Source organism: Rana temporaria, chromosome 2, assembly GCF_905171775.1.
Source record: "Rana temporaria chromosome 2, aRanTem1.1, whole genome shotgun sequence".
NCBI lineage: Eukaryota > Metazoa > Chordata > Amphibia > Anura > Ranidae > Rana > Rana temporaria.
Window position 1 is genome coordinate 514,612,143 of NC_053490.1, and position 27,481 is coordinate 514,639,623.

A 27,481-nucleotide genomic window follows, 5' to 3' on the forward strand; every position below is an offset into this window, starting at 1 on the left:
GGAACTCTGCCCTATACTGATTTATTAAATAAAAATACTGGCCCGGATTCAGAAAGAATTTACGTTGGCGTATCTATTGATACGCCGCGTAAATTCTAGCATGCGCCGGCGTATCTTGTATTCAGAAAGCAAGATACGCCAAAATTTGGCTAAGATACGACTGACGTAAGTCTCTTACGCCATCGTATCTTAATTGCATATTTACGCTGGCCGCTAGGTGTCGCATTTCCGGAGATTTACGCGTAGAATATGCAAATTGGGTAGATACGCCGAATCAGAAACGTACGTCCGCCCCGCGCATTTTTTTACATCGTTTGCGTAAGGCTTTTTCCGGCGTAAAGTTACCCCTGCTATATGAGGCGTATCCTATGTTAAGTATGGACGTCGGGCCAGCGTCGAATTTTCCGTCGTTTGCGTAAGTCGTTCGCGAATAGGGCTGTACGTAAGTTACGTTCACGTCGAAAGCATTGACTATTTGCGGCGTAATTTGGAGCATGCGCACTGGGATACACTCACGGACGGCGCATGCGCCGTTAGTCAAAAACTTCATTTACGTGGGGTCAGCCTTCATTACCATACAACACGCCCACTGCATGGATAATTTGAATTCCACGGGCTTACGCCGGACCACATACGCTACGCTGCCTTAACTTAGGGCGCAAGTTCTTTCTGAATACAGAACCTGCCTCACTAAATTACGGCGGCTTAGCGTATCTGAGATACGCTACGCCCGCACAAATTCACGCCAGGCTTTTTGAATCCGGCCCACTGTTTGCTTCATATTCTTCACAGGACCTCATAACATTGCTATTAACTTGTGCAACACAATTTGTAACTCTTTTAACAGTATGACAGATAATATTGTATCCATGATGGAATAAATATCTGCTTCTAACCTTTAAAGCTGTAGTAAACTGCTGAAAAAAAAAAACTGCAAGACAATGGCATACTAGCTCATTATAACATACTCACCTTACATCGAAGCCCTTCCAGTGGGCTTCTGCTGAGAGGGCTGACATCATCTCCCGTCCTTTCTTTGGGGATTGCAGACTCCGACGCTGTGAGTGGCCAGAGCCGCAATGACAACACTCCCGCTCGTGGGAACCATCGGTTCGGGCAAGAAGTTCAGCGCGATATGCCAGACCTTCAGAGCGCATGCGCCACTGCCGTCAGCGGCTGCATGCAGGGTGAATATCTCCTAAACGGTGCATGGTAAGTATTTCATAATGTGCTAGTATGCGATGCATACTAGCACATTACTGCATACAATTGCCTTACAGGTGTTTTTATTTTTGTTTTTTTTTGACAGCTGTGATTTACTACCATTTAATTTTCTTGCTTTAGGAATTATATTCTACCTTCTTCCAACACACTTCTAGTTTAGAAATGATCTATAAGGCCCCTTTCACATTGAGGCGTTTTTCATGCGGTACAGCGCTAAAAAAAGCGCTGCTATACCGCATGAAAAAATCATGCCCTGCAGGCTTCAATGTGAAAGCCCGAAGGCTTTCACACTGAAGCGGTGCGGTAGCAGGAGCGCTCCCAAAGTCCTGCTAGCCGCATCTTTGGAACGGTATAGGAGCAGGGTGTTTACCGCTCCTATACCGCGCCTTCCCATTGAAATCAATGGGAAACCGGGGTAATACCACCCGCAATGCGTCTCTGCAGAGGCGCATTGCGGGCGGTATTAACCCTTCTTCGGCCGCTAGCGGGAGTTAATACCGCACCGCTAGCGCCCAAATATCGCGGTAATCAAGACGGTATAGCGGCGCTACAAACAGCGCGGCTATACTGTCACCCCGGCTCCACTGCCCAATGTGAAAGCATCCTAACTGACCCGATTTGAATGTGGGGATGGGGGAATCCTCCCCACTGCATCTTTGTATTCCAACAATGGGGAGCCTTCCCCACTGTCAGGATACACTAAATCAGTGCTGCAGACTGCAGCTCTGACGGAGAAGACATTTTTTCCAATACAGCGATTGTACAGAAGTCAATCAGTAGATCAACTTCTGTAAAACCACAGTGCCCATACATGGATGGAAATTCAACCAGTTGCTGCTAATCCGGCAGCATTTTGATCCATCTATGGGCAGCTTTAGGTTGTCTTGCATGTTTTGCACCTAACCAGAACTTTTCAGGAGAAGATAATTACGTTTTGGAAATATACAAGTCCATTGGGGTCCGAAAATACTCCAAGCGCACCCCTGCATATTATGCGAGTTATCTGGCAAATTTGATCATAAAATGCATTAAGAATATATACCTGGAAAAGTAACAATGATATAAAAAGATACAGGTGGCCACATACTTCCGCCTGGGCATCTCCTGATCCAGACGGTGCAGACTGGGTTGTTATATTTCAGATGCATGCTTAGATAATGGAGGAGTAAACACATCAAAAGCAAATATTTACTTTGCTTATTAAACGATACCCATAGGTGAGAAAGCGTGACTGGTAATAAATACTGTCACATGGGTCAAAAGCAAATAGCGACTGTATTCTATTGTCACTCCAGGAACGCACCAGGCATGCAGCATGAGGACATTACCAAAGGGTGTGCATACATAGAACAATGAATTATCCAGGAGTGAGTTAATCATTTCAAAGTGCCTTCACTTTAAACTGATTTTAAATTTATTTATTTTTTCTTTCAAATAACAAAACATGTCCTACTTATCTGTGGGTCCCCCGTTGGCACTCCAGGCTCCTCCCCCCACCTAGCAAACCACTTGCTATGGGGGCCAATGGCTCCCACTGCTGTCTCTGAATCAGTGAGGAGAGAGAGAGAGCCAGCAGAGCTTCTGCTCTCGTGCACATCGCTGGATTGAGTTTGCGCTAATTTATTGTAAGTATAAGGGGTGGGGGGTGACTGCATGCATTAGGTAAAAAACCTTCTGCCAATATAACCACTTTAAATAACAACAACTAAAGCCGCGTACACAAGATCAGTCCATCCGATGAGAAAGGTCTGAAGGACCGTTCTCATCGGTTAACCGAAGAAGCTGACTGATGGTCCGTCGCGCCCACACACCATAGGTTAACCACTTCCAGCCCAAGGACGTCATATGACAACCTGGACTTTCAGTGGGGATATCTGAAAGATGCCTGCATCCACAGGCATCATTCAGATATCCATCTCTTCAGCCGACGAATCCCTGCACCATAAGAATGATCATAGCGGCGGTTTCACTGCTTGATCGTTCTTATAGGCGGCGGGAGGGGACGCCCCCCCTCCCGCCGCCATCCGGTGCTTCTCCGGGCTCTCCTTTGCCATCGGAGACCTGGAGAAACGATCCGCCGGCGTCCGATGGAAACCATAGAGTAGACTGGTGACCAGATGGTCACCAGTCATCTCTATGATCGTCGGAGGCCCGGGCACGATGTTATGACGTCACGCCCGGGTCCTGGAATGTAAACACAGCCGCAATCGCGGCTGGAAGCATTAGATCAGTGAATTTTTTTTCATGATCTAATGCTTTCCAGCCTGGAGGAGAGATGTGGGGTCTTATTGACCCTGCATCTCTCCATAAAGAGGACCTGTCACAAACCATTCCTATTACAAGGGATGTTTACATTCCTTGTAATAGGAATAAAAGTGATCAAAAAAATGTCAAAAAAAGTGTAAAAATAAAAGAAATTGAGTAAAATAAAAAAATAAAATGTTTTTTTTTTTAAACGCCCCTATCCCCGGTAGCTCGCGTTTAGAAGCAAATACACACGTAAGTCCCGCCGACATATGTAAACGCCGTTCAAACCACACATGTGAGGTATCGCCGCGTGCGTTAGAGCGCCAGCAACAATTCTAGCACTAGACCTCCTCTGTAACTCTAAATTTGTAACTTGTAAAAAAAAATAAGCGACGCCTATGGAGATTTTTAAGTACTGACGTTTGGCACCATTCCATGAGTGTGCGCAATTTTAAAGCGTGACATGTTAGGTATCTATTTACTCGGCGTAACTTCATCTTTTACATTATACAAAAAAATTGGACTAACTTTACTGTTTTGTTATTTTTTAATTCACAAAACCGTTTTTTTCCCCAAAAAAAGGCGTTTGAAAAATGATTGCGCAAATACTGTGCGAGATAAAAAGTTGCAATGGCCGGCATTTTATTCCCTAGGGTGTCTGCTAAAAAAACATATATAGTGTTTGGGGGTTCTGAGTAATTTTCTAACAAAAAATTATGATTTATGCATGTAGGAGAGAAGTGCCAAAATAGGCCCGGTATGGAAGTGGTTAAATAACCGATCGTGTCAGAACGCGGTGACGTAAAACACAACGACGTGCTGAAAAAAATGAAGTTCAATGCCTCCAAGCATGCGTCGACTTGATTCTGAGCATGCATGGATTTTTAACCGATGGTCGTGCCTACTAACGATCGGTTTTGACCTATCGGTTAGGAATCCATTGGTTAAATTTAAAGCAAGTTGGCTTTTTTTTAACCGATGGGGCCCACACACGAACGGTTTTGACCGATGAAAACGGTCCATCAGACGGTTGTCCTCTGTTTAACCTATCGTGTGTACGAGGCCTAAGAAAAGAATCATTTTGATGGCAGTGATTGATTACGGTTTAGAGCAGTGGTCATCAGACACTGAGCCACAGCCTGGTAGCTCTTTTCTGTTTGCTCTGACCAGGGATGCTGCCAGAGTGGTGTTTGGGTATGCCTAGTGACTAGGGGTGCAACGGATCGTCATTGATCCGTGATCCAAACCGAAAAAGATTGATCCGAACCGCACACACGTGATCCGAGGATTGTTTTCTAAAAAAAAATTTATAAATAATAATTTGCGCATGTTCAGTCCACACACAGCGTGGTCATGGCGAACGGAGGAGCTTGAATGCCCCGCGTCTTTTAAATCCCCTGTATGGGAGCATTTTTGCTTCCCTGTCAAATATAATGATGAAGGAAAGAGGTTAGTGGATAAAACCGTGACGGTGTGTAGGCACTGTGGCACAAGAATGCCATATGACAGTGGGAACACATCAAGTATTGTCACTAGGGGTGCAACTGATCCGTACGGATCAGCACCTTCGGATCGGGACACACGGCGATCCACGGGCCTCCCGGTCCATAGGAAAGGCCGCGGCTTCGGCCTAGCTATCGAAGCGGCAGCCATCGAGGTCCACCCGGCGCGGGGGATGCAGGCTTCTCCTCGGAAGTTTGTGGACACTTGAGCTCAATATGTCATTGAATCCCAACAGCCCAGCGATGAGCTCCATGCTGCACCTTGAGGAATCCACACGGGGAGCCGCTGCTGCCGCCGCACCGGGCGTCCTGCTGCTTGCCAGAGAAGAGAGAAGAGGCGATCGGGGGGGATCTGTATGGACTGAGCACGTAGGGGGGATTTTCACTAGACACTCAGCCCGCCGATCAATGACACTAAAGGGATCTGATGATTGGGATAGTTCAGGTCACAGTAGGGAACTGGTAACACCACTTTCGTACATGGGGCTGCGACTTCCACTTGGCTGCACATATAAGTATTGCGAGATGCAGTTATTTCAACACAAAACAGAGCTTATACGCTTAAATACAGTATTTGTAAATCTGACGGACTGTTTAAATGTGAAAATCAGAGGTGTTCTGTCATATTAGCAATAAACAGTCTGTCGGATTTCCAAACACTGTATTTAAGCACATAAGCTCAGTTTTGTGTTGAGAAGAACTGTGAAATCTAAAACTCTGGTGGGTGTAACAAGATTTGTCTTTTTTTTTTTTTTGCTGATCCGAAAATGACCCGATCCGTGACTCCTGATCCGAGGATCGATCCGATCCGTGAGTTTTTTGATCCGTTGCACCCCTACTAGTGACTGTCTCTACTGCCATATTTTGTGTGTGAGGCTCATGTAACACAGGGAAGATTGAGGGACAGATGTTTCTCGTTCTCCTTCCGCCCTCCATCCTGACACCGTCCATGGATGTCCCAGGCTCTCACGGGACACAAGTGTGCCCGAGAAACGTGCGTGCGCGCATGTATGGGGAAGATTGATAGGGAGCTATCCATTTCAACCAACATAAAAATAAAAACACAGACACACACAAATAGAAAACATCCATATACACTGCCCAATACCCACAGTTGAGTCAGAGGAAAGAAAAAAAAAAAAAAAAGAAGCATGATCCAATTTGCTCCAGTGGAGGAAAAAAACTTCTGATCCTCCAAGAGGCAACCAGATACTTCATGCACTAACTACTTTACCTATAAATGTTAGTATCCGGTTACATTATGTGCATTTATGAAAGAATCCAGGCCTTTTTTAAAGCAATCTACTGAACGGGACAGAACCAGATCTCGGAGTCTATTCCATGTTTTCACAGCTCTTACTGTGAATAAACCTTTCCGTATTTGGACTGCAAGTGCAGTTGTTTTAGAGCTTAGTAAATGAGGAGTACACAATCACGTGCAGAAAAAAAAAAAACATTTTTGCTTGCACATTATTGGATAACGGAAGTCATCAGAGCTTCCCCTCATGTATTAAGCTCTGGAGCAACTGCTCTTGCAGAGTGCATGTTCACTTTGCAAAGAGCACAGTCTATTTGCCTTTAGTAGATCAAACACTAAACCTCTTTTACTCCAGATGTAAAGAGTGCCCCCTTGTCCTCTGTGATGACTTTAAGGTTTATAATTCAACACCAAGTTCACTATATGGACCCCTTATATATTTATACATGTCATATCCCCTCTTAATCTCCTCTTCTCAGGAGTGAATAAATTCAGTTCCTCTAATCTTTCCTCATAGCTGAGCTCCTCCATTCCTCTTATCAGTTTGGTTGCCCTTCTCTGCACTTTCTCCAGTTCCCGATATCCTTTTTGAGAACTGGGGCTCAAAACTGAACTGCATATTCCAGATGAGGTCTTACTATTGATTTGTACAGGGGCACAATTATATCTCTCTCTCTGGAGTCCATACCTCTCTTATACAAGAAAGGACTTTGCTCGCTTTGGAAACTGCAGCTTGGCATTGCATGCCATTATTAAGGTTAAAGTGGTTGTATAGTCAGCTTTTTAACTTTTACCTACCGGTAAGCCTATAATAAGGCTTCCCTTCGCAATATATTCCCCTCCAGTACCTTCCCGACTATCGAAGTTAAACTAACAGGTATATCGTTACTCGGTAAAGACTTTGATCCCTTTTTAAATATAGGAACCACATTGGCCCTGGAATTTTTGGGGGGTTTGTCCTACTATCTTTTGCAATCTGTCATTCTTTTTAAATTTTTGCATCCTTGATTTCCTTTTTACATATTCTGTTATATTCCTTGTAACATTTAAAGGATGATCGTATTCCTTTATTTTTATATTTTTTAAAAGCAGCTTTCTTATCATTTATAGCGTTTTTAACTTTGGCCGCAAGCCACATATGTTTTATGTTTATCCTTTTAAACTTATTGCCCATGGGAACATGCTTTGCAGTGAGTTCGCATAGTCTTTTTCAAGGATTCCTATTCTGTGTTCATCAATACCAATATTTCCTCCCAGTCTAAGTCTTGGAGAGCAGCCCTTAACCTTAAAAAATGTGCTCTCTTAAAGTTAAGTGTTTTTATCTTTCCCTTATGTGTTTGTTGCTTATAGCTAACATTAAATTAAATCATGTTATGGTCACTTCTACCCAGATGTTCTTGAACATTATTAATACGCTCTGCATGGTTTAAGATTTCCAGGTCCAGCAGAGCAAGCATCATTCCTAGTCAGGGCCTCTATGAATTGTACCAACCCAAGTCTAGTTTGACCTTAAACTGTGCTGTGTCCCATCTCTATGCATTTAATGCTACTACATAAATTGTTATTATGATCTGATGTATTTCTGTAGAGGTAGTTCAGCACCACAACTTGATTATCTTCTTAAAGGGGGTTGTAAAGGAAACATTTTTCCCCCCTAAATAGCTTCCTTTACCTTAGTGCAGTCCTCTTTCACTCTTACCTCATTCTTCCATTTTGCTTTTAAATGTCCTTATTTCTTTTGAGAAATCCTCACAGATTCTCAATTGGATTTAGGTCTGGACAGTGACTGGGCCATTCTAACACATGAATATGCTTTGATCTAAACCATTCCATTGTAGCTCTGGCTGTATGTTTAGGGTCGTTGTCCTGTTGGAAAGTGAACCTCCTCCCCAGTCTCAAGTCTTTTGCTCACTCCAAAACGTTTTCTTCTATGATTGACCTGTATTTGGCTCCATCCATCTTCCCATCAACTCTGATTAGCTTCCCTGTCCCTGCTGAAGAAAAGCATCCCCACCACATGATGATGCCGCCACCATGTTTCACAGTGGGGATGGTGTGTTCAGGGTGATGTACAGTGTTAGTTTTCCACCACACATAGCATTTTGCTTTGAGACCAAAAAGTAAAATATTGGTCTCATCTGACCAGTGCACCTTCTTCCACATGTTTGCTGTGTCCCCCATATGGCTTCTTGCAATCTGCAAACGGGACATCTTATGGCTTTCTTTAAACAATGACTTTCTTTGCCACTCTTCCATAAAGCCCAGATTGGTGGAGTTCACGACTAATAGTTGTCCTGTGGACAGATTCTCCCACCTGGGCTGTGGATCTCTGCAGTTCCTCCATAGTTACCATGGGCCTCTTGGCTGCTTCTATGATGAACGCTCTCCATGCCCGGCCTGTCAGTTTAGGTGGACAGCCATGTCTTAGTAGGTTTTCAGTTGTGCCATACTCTTGGCATTTTCGGGCAATGGATTGAACAGTGCTCCATGAGATGTTCAAAGGTTGAATTATTATTTTATACCCTAACCCTGCTTTAAGCTTCTCCACAACTTTATCCCTGACCTGTCTGGTGTGTTCCTTGGTCTTTGTGATGCGGATTGTTCACTAAGGTTCTCTAACAAACCTTTGAGGCCTTCACAGAACCGCTATATTTATACTGAGATTAAATTACACACAGGTGGACTCTATTTACTAATTAGGTGACTTCTGAAGGCAATTGGTTCCCCTAGATTTTAGTTAGGGGTATCAGAGTAAAGGGGGCTGAATACAAATGCATGTCACACTTTTAACATATTTATTTGTAAAAAAAAATGTTGAAAACCATTTACAATTTTCCTTTCATTTCACAATTATGTGCCACTTTGTGTTGATCTATCACATAAAATCCCAATAAAATACATTTAGGTTTTTGGTTGTATCATGGAAAATTTCAAGGGACTGTACATCCTATGTGAGAGTGCCAACTCAGCATGAATTCAAGAGCAGTGTAGCCCCATTGCCACAACATCACAGGAAGCCGCATTAGATGGACCCCACTGGTAGCATTAACAGGTGTTTGTGAGACATTGTAGATGGACTAACAAAAAATGGTAAGGGCAGATGCACATATAAATAGGTATCTCATATTTTTTTAATGGAAGTCCATAGTTCAATTTTAATTTACAAAACTGAATGGGAAATACAGATTACACGGTTATAACATAATTTTTCATGCAAGGTTGGCTTTAAGAAGAGAGCTGTTTAACACAACCTGACAGATTTCTAGGTTTGAATTGCTGAAATGAACAATTTGTTTTGTTTTTTCAGTAAGAGATTTTCCCCACCGTCATGGATAAAGGGTGATAAAAGCTGAATTCTGCCTAACGTGTGTTGTTGCCGGTGTAAAAATCTAGCCGCCTGTAAAGTTCATTAGCACTCGTCTAATCACAGGGATTTCCCCCGGAGTATTCCCACCACAGACTGCCAAATCCTTTTAAAGATTTTTACCTTTACAGCTAATGCTATAATGTATGTATCAGAAACACATTCCGGGGGATTAACTAAGCTTCCTTCTGGTCGGTTGCGGCATGCACCACATTAACAGAGCAGAGAGACCCGTTTCGGGTCGGTCTGTGCCACCAATTTCAGTTTCAACTAGAAAATGCATTCCCTGAGGAAAATGCGAGTGGGAATGCTGAATTGCTGAGCCCGCACCAAAGCCATTCACCATAACCACTACACTATCTTTAGGACACACAGCTCCTTTCTCTATCTGCAAAGTAGAGAGTATGCTGACTTCCTGGTCGCCCCTCCCCCCTCAAGAGGTTTCCCCTCCCCCCCAGGTCAGTGAGGAGGAATATTGCACTGAGGTAGAAAGCTATTTATGGAAAGAAATTCCATTACAAACGCCTTTTAATTCACAGACCAATACATTAATTACGCCTCCAAACAAAACGTAATAAATCCACAACCGTACATGCGATCGATACAGCGACTTCACCGTTTGAAAGACACGGCCCTTGTGAACGCATCGATATGAAATTTATGTTGATAAACTTAAAATTGTGGCCATGCCAGCGATTTAGAAAAGAGCGTCTTTGTGTGTTTTGCAGGAAAATTTTTAAAATTTTTAACATGGACGGTCAATGAGAGTGGTTTTGTCGCTCTTGTCCTTTAGAAGCTCCTGGAACTAAAACTAAAATACGTATCACAAAACTGATCACATTGCCTGAAACCAGACAAGCATACCTACGTTTTGATATATAAATTGTGTATGACAAGTAGATCGTGTGGGCGTGAGAGCAATTTGTTCGCCCTTTTTTTAAAGATAATTTTTGTTTTCAAAGATCTCCACTCTAAAGGTCACATGACACACTCTAAACCTGCTCCATAGGATTACATTATAACCGATAAAAAAATCACTAAACGTAAATTGCGTTTTCACAAAACCCGTATAAGATATCAATCTAAAAAGTCATGTTTGGATAGCTGAATATTTTGTGACCGCTTTAAAGTTTGTTTGGTGTCTGTAAGTGAAAGTATGAAGGAGCTGAAACTTTTGGCAGAACGTGTGTTTTGAAGCGGTAAAAAGCATGTTCTCATTGACTTCAATGTTAAAAAAAAGTGTCTAAAAGCTTAATATTTTAAAAAGTATAAATAGTACAAAAAAACTTGAAGAAGTCCCATCGTTAGCTGAACGAGACGAACATTTTAAAAGTTGAATGGTCTCAATAGCTGAAAGTATGCAGAAGTTACGCAGAGCCAAAAAACGTACGGAATAAAATTAAAATTAAAACTAGAAAATGCATTCCCTGAGGAAAATGCGAGTGGGAATGCTGAATTGCTGAGCCCGCACCAAAGCCATTCACCATAACCACTACACTATCTTTAGGACACACAGCTCCTTTCTCTATCTGCAAAGTAGAGAGTATGCTGACTTCCTGGTCGCCCCTCCCCCCTCAAGAGGTTTCCCCTCCCCCCAGGTCAGTGAGGAGGAATATTGCACTGAGGTAGAAAGCTATTTATGGAAAGAAATTCCATTACAAACGCCTTTTAATTCACAGACCAATACATTAATTACGCCTCCAAACAAAACGTAATAAATCCACAACCGTACATGCGATCGATACAGCGACTTCACCGTTTGAAAGACGCGGCCCTTGTGAACGCATCGATATGAAATTTATGTTGATAAACTTAAAATTGTGGCCATGCCAGCGATTTAGAAAAGAGCGTCTTTGTGTGTTTTGCAGGAAAATTTTTAAAATTTTTAACATGGACGGTCAATGAGAGTGGTTTTGTCACTCTTGTCCTTTAGAAGCTCCTGGAACTAAAACTAAAATACGTATCACAAAACTGATCACATTGCCTGAAACCAGACAAGCATACCTACGTTTTGATATATAAATTGTGTATGACAAGTAGATCTTGTGGGCGTGAGAGCAATTTGTTCGCCCTTTTTTTAAAGATAATTTTTGTTTTCAAAGATCTCCACTCTAAAGGTCACATGACACACTCTAAACCTGCTCCATAGGATTACATTATAACCGATAAAAAAATCACTAAACGTAAATTGCGTTTTCACAAAAACCGTATAAGATATCAATCTAAAAAGTCATGTTTGGATAGCTGAATATTTTGTGACCGCTTTAAAGTTTGTTTGGTGTCTGTAAGTGAAAGTATGAAGGAGCTGAAACTTTTGGCAGAACGTGTGTTTTGAAGCAGGAAAAAGGATGTTCTCATTGACTTCAATGTTAAAAAAAAGTGTCTAAAAGCTTAATATTTTAAAAAGTATAAATAGTACAAAAAAACTTGAAGAAGTCCCATCGTTAGCTGAACGAGATGAACATTTTAAAAGTTGAATGGTCTCAATAGCTCAAAGTATGCAGAAGTTACGCAGAGCCAAAAAACGTACGGAATAATAAAATTAAAATTAAAATTAAAACTAGAAAATGCATTCCCTGAGGAAAATGCGAGTGGGAATGCTGAATTGCTGAGCCCGCACCAAAGCCATTCACCATAACCACTACACTATCTTTAGGACACACAGCTCCTTTCTCTATCTGCAAAGTAGAGAGTATGCTGACTTCCTGGTCGCCCCTCCCCCCTCAAGAGGTTTCCCCTCCCCCAGGTCAGTGAGGAGGAATATTGCACTGAGGTAGAAAGCTATTTATGGAAAGAAATTCCATTACAAACGCCTTTTAATTCACAGACCAATACATTAATTACGCCTCCAAACAAAACGTAATAAATCCACAACCGTACATGCGATCGATACAGCGACTTCACCGTTTGAAAGACACGGCCCTTGTGAACGCATCGATATGAAATTTATGTTGATAAACTTAAAATTGTGGCCATGCCAGCGATTTAGAAAAGAGCGTCTTTGTGTGTTTTGCAGGAAAATTTTAAAATTTTTTAACATGGACGGTCAATGAGAGTGGTTTTGTCGCTCTTGTCCTTTAGAAGCTCCTGGAACTAAAACTAAAATACGTATCACAAAACTGATCACATTGCCTGAAACCAGACAAGCATACCTACGTTTTGATATATAAATTGTGTATGACAAGTAGATCTTGTGGGCGTGAGAGCAATTTGTTCGCCCTTTTTTTAAAGATAATTTTTGTTTTCAAAGATCTCCACTCTAAAGGTCACATGACACACTCTAAACCTGCTCCATAGGATTACATTATAACCGATAAAAAAATCACTAAACGTAAATTGCGTTTTCACAAAAACCGTATAAGATATCAATCTAAAAAGTCATGTTTGGATAGCTGAATATTTTGTGACCGCTTTAAAGTTTGTTTGGTGTCTGTAAGTGAAAGTATGAAGGAGCTGAAACTTTTGGCAGAACGTGTGTTTTGAAGCAGGAAAAAGGATGTTCTCATTGACTTCAATGTTAAAAAAAAGTGTCTAAAAGCTTAATATTTTAAAAAGTATAAATAGTACAAAAAAACTTGAAGAAGTCCCATCGTTAGCTGAATGAGACGAACATTTTAAAAGTTAAATGGTCTCAATAGCTGAAAGTATGCAGAAGTTACGCAGAGCCAAAAAACGTACGGAATAAAATTAAAATTAAAATTAAGAATAATAAAAAACGAATATCAATACTGGGAATGCTTATTAAAGCATTCCCACTAATTAAGAAGAAGAATAATAAAAAACGACTAGAAAATGCATTCCCTGAGGAAAATGCGAGTGGGAATGCTGAATTGCTGAGCCCGCACCAAAGCCATTCACCATAACCACTACACTATCTTTAGGACACACAGCTCCTTTCTCTATCTGCAAAGTAGAGAGTATGCTGACTTCCTGGTCGCCCCTCCCCCCTCAAGAGGTTTCCCCTCCCCCCCAGGTCAGTGAGGAGGAATATTGCACTGAGGTAGAAAGCTATTTATGGAAAGAAATTCCATTACAAACGCCTTTTAATTCACAGACCAATACATTAATTACGCCTCCAAACAAAACGTAATAAATCCACAACCGTACATGCGATCGATACAGCGACTTCACCGTTTGAAAGACGCGGCCCTTGTGAACGCATCGATATGAAATTTATGTTGATAAACTTAAAATTGTGGCCATGCCAGCGATTTAGAAAAGAGCGTCTTTGTGTGTTTTGCAGGAAAATTTTTAAAATTTTTAACATGGACGGTCAATGAGAGTGGTTTTGTCGCTCTTGTCCTTTAGAAGCTCCTGGAACTAAAACTAAAATACGTATCACAAAACTGATCACATTGCCTGAAACCAGACAAGCATACCTACGTTTTGATATATAAATTGTGTATGACAAGTAGATCTTGTGGGCGTGAGAGCAATTTGTTCGCCCTTTTTTTAAAGATAATTTTTGTTTTCAAAGATCTCCACTGTAAAGGTCACATGACACACTCTAAATCCCTTCCATAGGGTTACATTATAACCGATTCCATTTTCTGAAAAAATCGCTAAACGTAAATTGCGTTTTCACAAAAACCGTAAAAGATATCAATCTGAAAAGTCATGTTTGGATAGCTGAATATTTTGTGACCGCTTTAAAGTTTGTTTGGTGTCTGTAAGTGAAAGTATGAAGGAGCTGAAACTTTTGGCAGAACGTGTGTTTTGAAGCAGGAAAAAGGATGTTCTCATTGACTTCAATGTTAAAAAAAAGTGTCTAAAAGCTTAATATTTTAAAAAGTATAAATAGTACAAAAAAACTTGAAGAAGTCCCATCGTTAGCTGAATGAGACGAACATTTTAAAAGTTAAATGGTCTCAATAGCTGAAAGTATGCAGAAGTTACGCAGAGCCAAAAAACGTACGGAATAAAATTAAAATTAAAATTAAGAACTAGAAAATGCATTCCCTGAGGAAAATGCGAGTGGGAATGCTGAATTGCTGAGCCCGCACCAAAGCCATTCACCATAACCACTACACTATCTTTAGGACACACAGCTCCTTTCTCTATCTGCAAAGTAGAGAGTATGCTGACTTCCTGGTCGCCCCTCCCCCCTCAAGAGGTTTCCCCTCCCCCCAGGTCAGTGAGGAGGAATATTGCACTGAGGTAGAAAGCTATTTATGGAAAGAAATAACATTACAAACGCCTTTTAATTCACAGACCAATACATTAATTACGCCTCCAAACAAAACGTAATAAATCCACAACCGTACATGCGATCGATACAGCGACTTCACCGTTTGAAAGACACGGCCCTTGTGAACGCATCGATATGAAATTTATGTTGATAAACTTAAAATTGTGGCCATGCCAGCGATTTAGAAAAGAGCGTCTTTGTGTGTTTTGCAGGAAAATTTTTAAAATTTTTAACATGGACGGTCAATGAGAGTGGTTTTGTCGCTCTTGTCCTTTAGAAGCTCCTGGAACTAAAACTAAAATACGTATCACAAAACTGATCACATTGCCTGAAACCAGACAAGCATACCTACGTTTTGATATATAAATTGTGTATGACAAGTAGATCTTGTGGGCGTGAGAGCAATTTGTTCGCCCTTTTTTTAAAGATAATTTTTGTTTTCAAAGATCTCCACTGTAAAGGTCACATGACACACTCTAAATCCCTTCCATAGGGTTACATTATAACCGATTCCATTTTCTGAAAAAATCGCTAAACGTAAATTGCGTTTTCACAAAAACCGTAAAAGATATCAATCTGAAAAGTCATGTTTGGATAGCTGAATATTTTGTGACCGCTTTAAAGTTTGTTTGGTGTCTGTAAGTGAAAGTATGAAGGAGCTGAAACTTTTGGCAGAACGTGTGTTTTGAAGCAGGAAAAAGGATGTTCTCATTGACTTCAATGTTAAAAAAAAGTGTCTAAAAGCTTAATATTTTAAAAAGTATAAATAGTACAAAAAAACTTGAAGAAGTCCCATCGTTAGCTGAATGAGACGAACATTTTAAAAGTTAAATGGTCTCAATAGCTGAAAGTATGCAGAAGTTACGCAGAGCCAAAAAACGTACGGAATAAAATTAAAATTAAAATTAAGAATAATAAAAAACGAATATCAATACTGGGAATGCTTATTAAAGCATTCCCACTAATAATAAAAAACGAATATCAATACTGGGAATGCTTATTAAAGCATTCCCACTAATTAAGAATAACTAGACAATGCATTTCCTGAGGAAAATGCGAGTGGGAATGCTGAATTGCTGAGCCCGCACAAAAGCCATTCACCATAACCACTACACTATCTTTAGGACATACAAGCAGTGTTCCTTCAGTACTTATAAAGCCTAATATCACACAGCTCCTTTCTCTATCTGCAATATAGAGAGTGTCCTGACTTGACTGGTCGCCCCTCCCCCCTCAAGAGGCTTTCTCCACATGAGGTGGGGGAGGAGGACTGCACTGAGGTAAGGAAAGCTATTTAGGGAATCAAAATACCATTAGAAACGCTTTCATCCACACACAAAATCAGTTATCGAAGCCTTCAAACAAAACGTAATAAATCCACAACCGTACATGCGATCGATACAGCGACTTCACCGTTTGAAAGACACGGTCCTTGTGAACGCATCGATATGAAATTTATGTTGATAAACTTAAAAATGTGGCCATGTCAGCGATTTAGAAAAGAGCGTCTTTGTGTGTTTTGCAGAAACATTTTTTAGACTTTTTAACATGACTCTTGTCCTTTAGAAGCTCCTGGAACTAAAACTAAAATACGTATCACAAAACTGATCACATTGCCTGAAACCAGACAAGCATACCTACGTTTTGATATATAAATTGTGTATGACAAGTAGATCGTGTGGGCGTGAGAGCAATTTGTTCCCCCTTTTTTTAAAGATAATATTTTTTGTGGATGATCTCCACTCTAAAGGTCACATGACACACTCTAAACCTGCTCCATAGGATTACATTATAACCGATAAAAAAATCACTAAACGTAAATTGCGTTTTCACAAAAACCGTAAAAGATATCAATCTGAAAAGTCATGTTTGGATAGCTGAATATTTTGTGACCGCTTTAAAGTTTGTTTGGTGTCTGTAAGTGAAAGTATGAAGGAGCTGAAACTTTTGGCAGAACGTGTGTTTTGAAGCAGGAAAAAGGATGTTCTCATTGACTTCAATGTTAAAAAAAAGTGTCTAAAAGCTTAATATTTTAAAAAGTATAAATAGTACAAAAAAACTTGAAGAAGTCCCATCGTTAGCTGAACGAGATGAACATTTTAAAAGTTGAATGGTCTCAATAGCTGAAAGTATGCAGAAGTTACGCAGAGCCAAAAAACGTACGGAATAAAATTAAAATTAAAATTAAGAATAATAAAAAACGAATATCAATACTGGGAATGCTTATTAAAGCATTCCCACTAATAAAAAACGAATATCAATACTGGGAATGCTTATTAAAGCATTCCCACTAATTACAGTGTTTCTGCTTTACAGGAACATAGGATCCACTCCTTCAGTATTCACAGAACTGCAATCTGCCTTGTTTACAAGGCCAGCTTACCGTTCTGCCTGTGTGCTAAACAATTAGCAGGTGCCGGCGGACATTGGGTCCACATAGGTACATGCAGATATGCATCATTTAGGCCGCGTACACACGGTCGGTCAAAACCGATGAAAACAGACTGAAGGACCTTTTCATCGGTCCAAACCGATCGTGTGTGGGCCCCATCGGTCAGTTATCCTTCGGTCCAAAAATTTAGAACTTGCTTTAAAATTGAACCGATGGACGCCTAACCGATAGGTCAAAACCGATGGTTAGTATGCAAAAGCATTGGTTAAAGGTCCACGCATGCTCGGAGTCGAGTCGACGCATGCTTTAAAGCATTGAACTTCGTTTTTTTTCAGCACGTCGTTGTGTTTTACGTCACCGCGTTCTGACACGATCGGTTTTTAACCTATGGTGTGTAGGCACATCAGACCATCAGTCAGCTCCATCGGTGAACCGATGAAACGGTCCTTCGGACCGTTCTCATCGGATGGACTGATCGTGTGTACAAGGCTTTAGGTCCAAGATCACCTGGAAAGATGAATCTAGGAGTAAAGTTCTTATTAAAAATTATCTCCATTTAGACTTTCCTGTACAGGAATGTCTTGTTTAGGGGCTTCAGGTTCAGAATCAAACAGTGTTTCCCCGATGGTTTGACTTTTAGAAAAACGTGGAAGTAAATATCGAACTTCTGATGCAAAGGAGGTACTTCCGATGTTACTTTTTCTTCTAGCAGCTCAGAGACTGCCTCCTTCATGGCCTGTCTTTTTGACTGGGTGACAGGGAGCTTTGAGAGGGTTGTCCTTAAAAAAAATGACTGGGGTCTTGACGAAAATTATATTTTGTATCCTTGTTTGATCATTTGTAGTATGAACTGATTTTTGCGAAATTCTTCTTATTGTGGAAAAAATATTGCAGTCCTCCTCCCATTTCCCTGCTGGCGTCATTGGGACTTGTTGGTTTCTGCTGCACTGGGGCATAGGCCGTTGGTTTTTCCTCTACTTTTATTGAACACCCACTTATGCTGATTCTGGGGTTTTTCGTTCTTTGTCTAAGTTTTATGTCTGTTTTGACAGAAAAACCTCTTTGCCTTTTCCTTTGGCCTTTTCAGGGGGAACCCTTTTGTTCCATCCTCTGATCTCTCAAGGAGTTTTCAAGTTCAGGCCCAAAGAGCAGGTTGCCATCCAAAGGGATGCTGCAGAGCTTTTTTTTAGAGGTATAATCTCCTTCCCATGTCTTGGGCCTCAATGCCCTCCTGACTGAGTTGATGAGACCAGGGGTGTGTTCTGAGATCCTGACTGCCTCCACGGAGGCGTCAGCCATATATGCCACCCCTTTCTCGACCAAAAGCTTAGACTCTAATGCTCTAGACTCTGTATCTGGAATTTGTTTCCAGGGGCGAACGGAGCTGCTCTAGCTAAAAGGATATGTTTCTAGCAACACAGGTATTGGCTATATTGGGCTGGAATCCTACTGCCCCTGATTCATGGGCTCGTCGCAAAGTAGCATCAGTCTTCTTGTCGATTTGATCCTTAAGGTGGCCCATGTCTTCAAAAGACAGGGCAGATTTCTTGGCTAGCGAGGCGTCTAGCTTAGGACATGTGACTGGAATCCCTTTGTTGATCCTCAATTAGGAACCTCCTTTTTAAAACTTTTGGAAAGAAAAGTTTACCTTCCAGATTTTTCCATTCTTTATTTATCATGCTTTTAATAGAGTTGTGAACAGGAAATGTTCTCCGCTTGGCCTCTTGTAATCCTCTGTACAGCTGGTCTTGTACCGAGTCTGTAGGTAATGTCTCTTGGATCTCTTTAGTTGCGTAAATAGCTCTCAGTAGTTATTCGGTCTCGTCTGCCGGAAAGAGGTGTCCTGACGCCTTTTGAGGCTCACATAGGCATGAATCGTCCTCTGATTCAGAACTATGCTGGAATAAGAGTTCTCCTTCTTCCTTCAGATCTATGTCTGAAGAATCTGCTTGTGCCAGAGGGGCAAGTGAGGGTTTTTGGGGTCTCTCACAGTGATGCATACCCTTAAGGTTTTGTGCTGAAATAGAGAGCCGCTTTTCTCCTTTAAAGCGGTGGTTCACCCACACTAACAACATTTGAGCATTACATTAGGCATAGTAGCGCGAGCTACAGTATGCCTGTATTGATTTTTTTAGCCCGGTACTCACTGTGCAATCCTCTATAGAAGATTCCGACTCCCCGCGGGGAATGGGCGTTCCTATCAAGAGGGAGGATGATTGACGGCTGGCTATGGCACGTCACGCTCCCCGAAGATAGCCGGAACAGGTCTCTGCTCTTCACGGCGCTATACGGCCCCTGCGCACAGACTATGCGCAGGCGCCGTGAAGCGCCAAGTCCTATTTCGGCTATTTCTGGAGAAGCGTGATGTGCCATAGCCGGCCGTCAGTCATCCTCCCTCTTGATAGGAACGCCCATTCCCCGCGGGGAGTCGGAATCTTCTATAGAGGATTGCACTGTGAGTACCGGGCTAAAAAAATCAATACAGGCATACTGTAGCTCGCGCTACTATGCCTAATTTAATGCTATAAAAAAAAAAATGTTTCATTAGGGTGAACCACCGCTTTAATATCTTTAATGGCCAACTGTAGTGATTTATAAAGTAGAAGTCATCTCCCGTTTGTAGTCAAGAAAATCTTTGACGAAAAGGCCGTGTTTCCTCATTGACTAATTTTTTCAGGCATTTCTGGCACAGCAGTTTCTCACTATCCAAGGGAATTTTAACTTTGCAGGTGAGGCAATATTTATTTTTCTTAGTCTTGTCAGCAGCATCAGAAGTCTCCTGAGGTTTGAACTGTTAGAGATGTGAATCAAAGGGGGCAGAGTCAGGAAAATGAACGACTCCCTAACCTGCCCCCAAACCCAGTACACTGGCTGGTTACAAAGCAAGTTAAAGACCTCCTTTAAGAAACTCTGGGGTCTCTCACCAGCTTACCCCCTGGATTTCTACACTGGGGGATACCTCAGCCAAAGAAGCCAAATAGTTCTGGCTATGCGATAAGCCACCCCACCCCAGGCCCCATAGCATATACCTAGCCCACCAGTAAAGGGCTGGGGCCAGGTTCCACAGCATCAGGTATAGTGGCCTGGTCCTCCGCCATTGGACAGCCTGGAGGTAAATGCAGGTGCAAATAAATCCACTGCCAGCCATTGTTATAGTGCTTTCAGAGTTTTTTAACCTAGTGGTCCGGAAGCCCCTGGGAGCAGCTACCTACAAACAACATGGCCGCCGCCGCCAGTATTTCCAGTGGAATTGCCATCACTAGGCACAATCCCTGTCGACGAGTCCAAACCAAAGATGGCCACCGCCCTGCTTTTGGTCGTGACGCCATTTTGGTGACATCACATCCGATGTGGTGGGCCCTTTGTACCACGAGGGGAAATGATCGAGAAAACCCGAAGTCTCCGCGCAAACCTGAGGAAGAGGGGACCAGGAGGAGGGCGATCCTTTACCAGGACCCTCCTGGTCGGCTTCACCCTGAGTGAAACCTGGGCCCGCCACCTTCCCTACATTCCATCCATTCCACCTAGGGTGCAGGGGGTGGAAGAACAGCTCCAAAAAATTGGACTAAAAAAAGAGATGGTGACTAGAGCCAGTGCCGATCCTGACCTCCCTGGGGCCCCAAGCAAAATGACATGGCACATTAAAAATGAGAAGCGGGGGGCGCTGACGACAGTGACATGTCACATTAAAGAAAGTTGAGAAGCGGGGGTAGGGGGTGTTCTGCTGTCGGAAATGACATCTTACATTAAATTGAGAAGCAGAGGGTGCTGACTTCTTACCTCTTCTCCCATGCAGCCAGCGAGTTGAGAAGCGGGGTGAGGGGACGAAAATGACTTCTCACCAGGCGGGGCCTCTAGTAATTTAGGGGGCCCTTCCCAGCTTTGCGGGGCCCTAAGCGGCTTGCATAGTGAGCCTATAGGGCGGATCGGCCCTGACTAGAGCAAAGCGGAAATAAATCTTAGGAGCCATGCCCACTTTTCTATGCTATTCTCTTTCCTCCCTGGACAACCTGCAGCAGAACACCTGGCCTGCCCCACACAAGTGGGAGGAGAGATTTTCAGGGGCGCCTGTCCCAAATGTATGAAAAAAGGAAACAACAAACAGGTGATGATTATCCTACTGTACCTGTGTTTGTAGGATATAGGAAACACAAAAACTGAGGGCAGCCTGCGGCCTTTTGAAATATATCTGTGCTTGTGTTTCCTGTAGGAAGTGAAGCCTATCTCTCATGACTTGAGAACGTGCTTCTTTAGATTAAAGGGGTTGTAAAGGTAGAATAAAATGTTCCTAAATAGCTTCCTTTACCTTAGTGCAGTCCTCCTTCGATTTTGCTTTTAAATGTCCTTATTTCTTCTGAGAAATCCTCACTTCCTGTTCTTCAGTCTGTAACTCCACACAGTAATGCAAGGCTTTCTCCCTGGTGTGGAGTGTCGTGCTCGCCTCCTCCCTTGGACTACAGGAGAGTCAGGACGCTCTCTACGTTGCAGATAGAGAAAGGAGCTGTGTGTTAGCGGGTGTCCTGACTCTCCTGTAGTCCAAGGGAGGGGGGCGAGCACGACACTCCACACCAGAAAGAAAGCCTTGCATTACTGTGTGTAGTTACAGACAGAAGAACAGGTGAGGATTTCTCAGAAGAAATAAGGACATTTAAAAGCAAAATGGAAGGCTGAGGTAAGTGAAGGAGGACTGCACTAAGGTAAAGGAAGCTAATTTAGGGGGAAAAAAATTGTACCTTTACAACCCCTTTAAATGTCAGTAAAAAAGTGTCTCCTTACACTGGAAATAAGGCAAAAAGTTTCCCCTTATAATAATAGTAAGTAGGAGCGGTGCCTCCTTACGCTGGGGGCCAGTGGAAAGAATGCTTGTTACATTGGTGGTCAGTGTGTCACCAGCACTGGAACTATACAAACGCCATCTGGTGAGAAATCAATCCACCCCTAACAATTTCTGGAGGAACCTCTGGGTTTCACTGAACCCTTGTTGAGAAAAGCTGGTACAGAAAAAGACCTAAACTAATATAGAGACATACTAAAGGGGGTGATTTACCAAAACTGTAGGGTGCAAAACCTGGCGCAGCTCTGCAAAGAAACCAATCAGCTTCCAGGTTTTATTGTCATAGCTGAAATTAGTAGCCGATTGGCTACCAAGGCACACTACTGAGTGCAGCAGTTTTATAGGTAGATTCACGTAGGGGCGCCTAAAGTTAAAGCGGTAGTTCACCCACAATCCCATGATTTTACCATCGAGACAGGCATTGTAGCGCGAGCTACAGTATGCCTGTCCCGATTTTTTTAACCCCGTACTCACCTTGTAGTCGTCCATCGTAGATTTCGGCTCCCGCGGGGAATGGGCGTGCCTATGGAGAGGGAGGATGATTGACGGCCGGCCCTGGCACGTCACTCTCCCCGAAGACAGCCGGAGTAGGTCTCGGCTCTTCACGGCGCCTGCGCACAGGCTATGCGCACGCGTCGTGAAGACCAAGCCTATTTCGGCTATTTCCGGAGAAGCGTGACGCGCCAGAGCCGGCCGTCAATCATCCTCCGTCTCCAGAGGCACGCCCATTCCCCGGTATCTTCGATGGACGACTACAAGGTGAGTACGGGGGTAAAAAATTCGGGACAGGCATACTGTAGCTCGCGCTACAATGCCTGATTTTAAGGTAAAATAAAAAAAAAAAAAATTTTCCCGTCGATAGGGTGAACCCCCGCTTTAAGGTCGGCGTAGCCTAGCGTGTTTACACTACGCCGCCTTAAGAGAGGAAAGTACATGATTCAGAAAGCACTTACCTCCTTAGGGCGGCGTAGTGTAAACACGGCGGTTGTAAGGGCGCCCAATTCAAATGGGTTGGGGGGGGGAGCGTGTTTAATGCTAATGAGGCTTGACCTCACGTTTTTTGATGTTTTTTCTTACTGCGCATGCGCCGGGTGCCTACATTTCCCAGGGCGCATTGCGGCTAAGTACGCCGTACGGGCCTATTGATTTTGACGCGGATGTAAACGACGTAAATCCCGATTCGCGGACGACTTACGCAAACGACGTTAAAATTTCGAATTTCGCGGCGGCCATACTTAACATTGGCTAGTCCACTAGAGCATAGCTCTAACTTTAGGCGGCCTATCCCTTACGGAAACGACGTAATTCGACGGCGTAGGCCTGGCGTACGTTCGTGAATCGGCGTATCCCCTCATTTACATAATCTACGCCGGCCGCAATGGAAGCGCCACCTAGCGGTCAGCCAAAACATTGCAATCTAAGATAGGACGGCGCAAGCCGTCCTATCTTAGATATGTTTAAGTGCATCTCTGTTTGAGAATACACTTAAACATAGGTCGGCTTAGATTCAGAGTTAGGTCGGCTTATCTGTAGATAAGCCGGCCTAACTCTTTGTGAATCTACCTAGTAGTATTTTATCTGCGCTCCAAACACATTTGGTATTTTCGAATGACTATACATAGCTGGAGTATGGACATTTTGTATAATTTGCATAATTTTCTGCTTAAAATTAATTAATAAAAACAAACTGTAACTTACCTGTAGCACATAAAAAACAATACTGATAACCCACTTGATCGTGGCTAGCTGGCCAGTTCTGGCTTTTACTGTTGGTAAAAACATACAAAAAAAAAAACACAAATAAGTAAAACATAAGAAAAATAAGGTTTCATAAAGTCATTCACTAAAAAGTTTGAAGTTAAATGAAAAGCAAAACAGAAAATGTAGGTTATCAAGGATGCCAATATAATTACCATTGCCCAGTCTCTTTGCCCCTCTGACCTCTTTCTAATGCAAAAAAAATATCTGGTGACCCCCCCAGCAGCAGATTCACATCCTTCGAAAGTATGACAACGGTCTGTCTTTTCTATAAACTGGAGATGTGTCACCCTTGTACTGTTGTGCCTTTAACCACTTCAGCCCCGGACAATTTGGGCGCCCAAAGACCAGAGCACTGTTTGCGATTTTGCACTGGGTTGCTTTATTTGACAATTGTGCGATCGTGCGATGTGGTTCCCAAACAAAATTGATGTCCCTTTTCCCCCACAAATAGAGCTTTCTCTTGGTGGTATTTGATCACCTCTACGGTTTTTATTTTTTTGCGCTATAAACAAAAAAAAGAGCGACAATTAAAAAAAAAAAAAAGGGATATTTTTTACTTGTTGCTATAATAAATATCCCCCCCCCCAAATTTTTTATTTCCTCAGTTTAGGGGGGCTGGGCTACGTGTGACACGACACTGATCACTGCTCCCATGTCCTGTTACTAGGCAGAAAGGGGAAATGCTTGTTTACATCAGCGTTTCCCCGTTCTTCCTCTATATGAGACGATTGCAGGACTCCCGGCGGACATCCAGCCTGTGGGACCCGTGGTCACACTCATGGAGATTGCAGCGGGCGCACGAACGCGCAACCGGCGCCGCGTGCCCACAATGCCGCGTCTTAAAGGCAACGTACAGGTACGTTGATATGCCCAGCCTTGTCATTCTGCCAACGTACCGTATTTATCGGCGTATACCGCACACTTTTTTCCCCTGAAAAAAGGGGGGAAAATCACGGGTGCGCGATATACGCCGATAGTGTACCTTGGGCTCGGAGGGGAACGAGCGCTGCCGAGTGCCGCCGGAATCCACGAGCCGTCTCTCCTGTTTATTCGGCTCTAACGTCACACACACAGTCCCGCTTCCGCCACCAGCATTGGACCAGTGTTCTATCAATCACAGGAGCTGGTCCAATGCCGATAGCGGAGGCGGGACTGTGTATGTGACTGCCGCCGAATGAACAGGAGATGACGGCTCGGTGATTCCCTCACTCCACGAGAGAAGGCGAGGCTGCAAATGGGCACATAGGCTGCATCTAGACAAATAAAACTTAGGGGCACATAGACTGGAGCTGGGCACATAGGCTGCATTTAGGCTGGAGCTGGGGCACATAGGCTGGAGATGGGGCTGCATTTAGGCACACTGACCACAAAATTAAAAAAAAATCCTGAAACTTACCTCTGAAATAGGGGTGCGCGTTATACGCCGGCACGCGTTATACGCCGATAAATACAGTATATCATTGTGCATCAGTCGGCAAGGGGTTAAAGCTGGCCATACATGTTTTGTTTTTTATCCAGTCAAGGGGATGAGCAGAAAAACAAAAACATCTATTCCTCCATTCTCCACAAACCAGGCAGATGGAGGATTCCCCCTGCTGCTAGGCCAATTTATTCTAGAGCAGCCCATAGATTTTGCAGTTTTCTTTCCTTCCACCACAGCTGCTCAGTTTCCCCATTAACACAGTCAGTGTTGATGGGAGAGTCCCTCCCACAGCGCTACTGTGTTCTGCCAGCAGGGAGCCTTCTCTGCCAGCAGGACATAATGATCACTGCTGGTGGCAAAAGCTTCCGACAGTGATCGTAGGCAAAAAAATCCAACAGCCTGGTTGTTACTGAAGTCGATCCATGCATCAACTTCAGTACAACCAGCCTGCCCATAGATGGATGGAACAATAGCCAGTCCCTGCTAAAGCGGCCGAGATTCGATCCATCTATGGCAGGCTTAACTACTTGCCGACCAGCCGCCGTATAACTGTTATACGGCGGCAGGTCGGCTCCCCACGTAGCTCTACATCATCTCGCGAAGAGGCCACTAGGGGCGCGCACCCCCCGCTCGTCCATGATCCCAACGTGCGTGCCCCGGCGGGTGTGATCACCGCCGGGCACCCGCGATCGCTCGTTACAGAGCGAGAACCGAGAGCTGTGTGTGTAAACACACAGGTCCGGGTCCTGTCAGGCGGAGAAATGCCTGACCGTCTGTTCATACAATGTATGAACATCGATCAATCATTTCCCCTAGTGAGTCCACCCCCCCCCCCCTACAGTTAGAACATACTTAACCCCTTCCTCGCCCCCTAGTGTTAACAGTGGCGGTGCGAGAGCCAGAGGGGGCGGCGCTCCGGCGCCCTCTATAGACGCACCGCCACTGTCGGTAACTTTGCACTGACACTCGCTGCATTTTGCAAGGGCAGTGCGTTTTAAATTCGGTGCAGGAACCGCGCACAGAACGCAGGGTTCCCACACTGCGTTCTGGTGTAAAAAAGGTCTTAAAAAAAAAGGAAAAAAAAAGGCCAGCCATAGACAGGGCGAATTTGATTCCTGTGTTGACAGAGGAATCTCTACTTCGCAGCCATTGTGTTCTCTCGGCAGGAGGGGGGGAGCCGTCCCCGCGAGGAGAACACAATTATCATTGCTAGCGGCTATAACAGCCGCTAGTGAAAATTGCAAATAAAATCCGGCAGGTTGGTTGTACCCAATTTGATCGATCAACTTGGGAACATTCAGCCTGCCCATACATGGTTCGAATCTTGGCTGGTTCCTGCTGAACCGGACAAGATTGGAACCATCTATGGCCGGCTTAAAGTGGTACTAAAGGTTAATTTTATTTTATTTTTTAAATAACAAACATGCCAAACTTACCTCCACTGTGCAGATAATTTTGGAACGAGTGGCCCCGATCGTCCTCTTTTATGGTCCCACGGCGGCTCTCTCGGCTCCTCCCCACAATAGCTAACCCCCTCTGGGGAAACTCTGCCGAGGGGGTTACCTTGCGGGCGCACTCCTGTGTCATACACTCGTCATCCATAGACGCCGAGTGTATGACTTGGTCCCTCCCCCCAACGGCCGCAGCATTGGATTTGATTGACAGCAGCGGGAGCCAATGGCTGCGCTGCTATCAATCTATCCAATCAACGCTGAGACTAGATTGGAGAAGAGGACACCGGGATGACCCAAGCAGGCGAACTGGCTCAGATAAGTAAAACTAGGGGGTAGGGGGGCCTGTGATCGCCAGGTGTTTTTTCACCTTAATGAATAGGATGCATTGAGGTGAAAAAACTCAAACCTTTACAACCCCTCTAACTAAGCAGTGTAATGCTTTGTAACAACCTAACGCACACCCCGTACATTACTCACATGCGTTTATCACAGCTTAGTGCACAGCCACTAGTGTCAATGAGCCCTGAATGTCCTTAAAGCGGGGGTTCACCCTAAAAAAAAAAAAAAAAAAATTCTACCATGCCATCCAGCATACTAGCGCGAGCTACAGTATGCCTTTATTTTCTTTTTTTGCGCCGTACTCACAGTTTAATCCCGTAGTTAAGTTTCAGACTCCCCGCGAGGAGTAGGCGTTCCTATGCAGAGGGGAACATGATTGACGGCCGGCTATGGCGCGTCACGCTTCCCGAAAATAGCCGAAATAGGACTTGGCTCTTCACGGCGCCTGCGCAGTCAGCTCCTAGTCTGTGCGCAGGCGCCGTATAGCGCCGTGAA

The 27,481-nt window shown here is 43.5% G+C and overlaps 1 protein-coding gene across 1 annotated transcript in view; it reads right to left on the bottom strand.

The window, feature by feature from the left end:
- Positions 1-27,481, bottom strand: part of LOC120927968 (guided entry of tail-anchored proteins factor 1-like) — a 76,869-nt gene that overhangs the window by 22,126 nt on the left and 27,262 nt on the right. Inside the window, exon 3 of the mRNA XM_040338996.1 lies at positions 23,708-23,775. Within this exon, the coding sequence (XP_040194930.1) occupies positions 23,708-23,775 (68 nt within the window). The remainder of the gene's footprint in view (positions 1-23,707; positions 23,776-27,481) is intronic.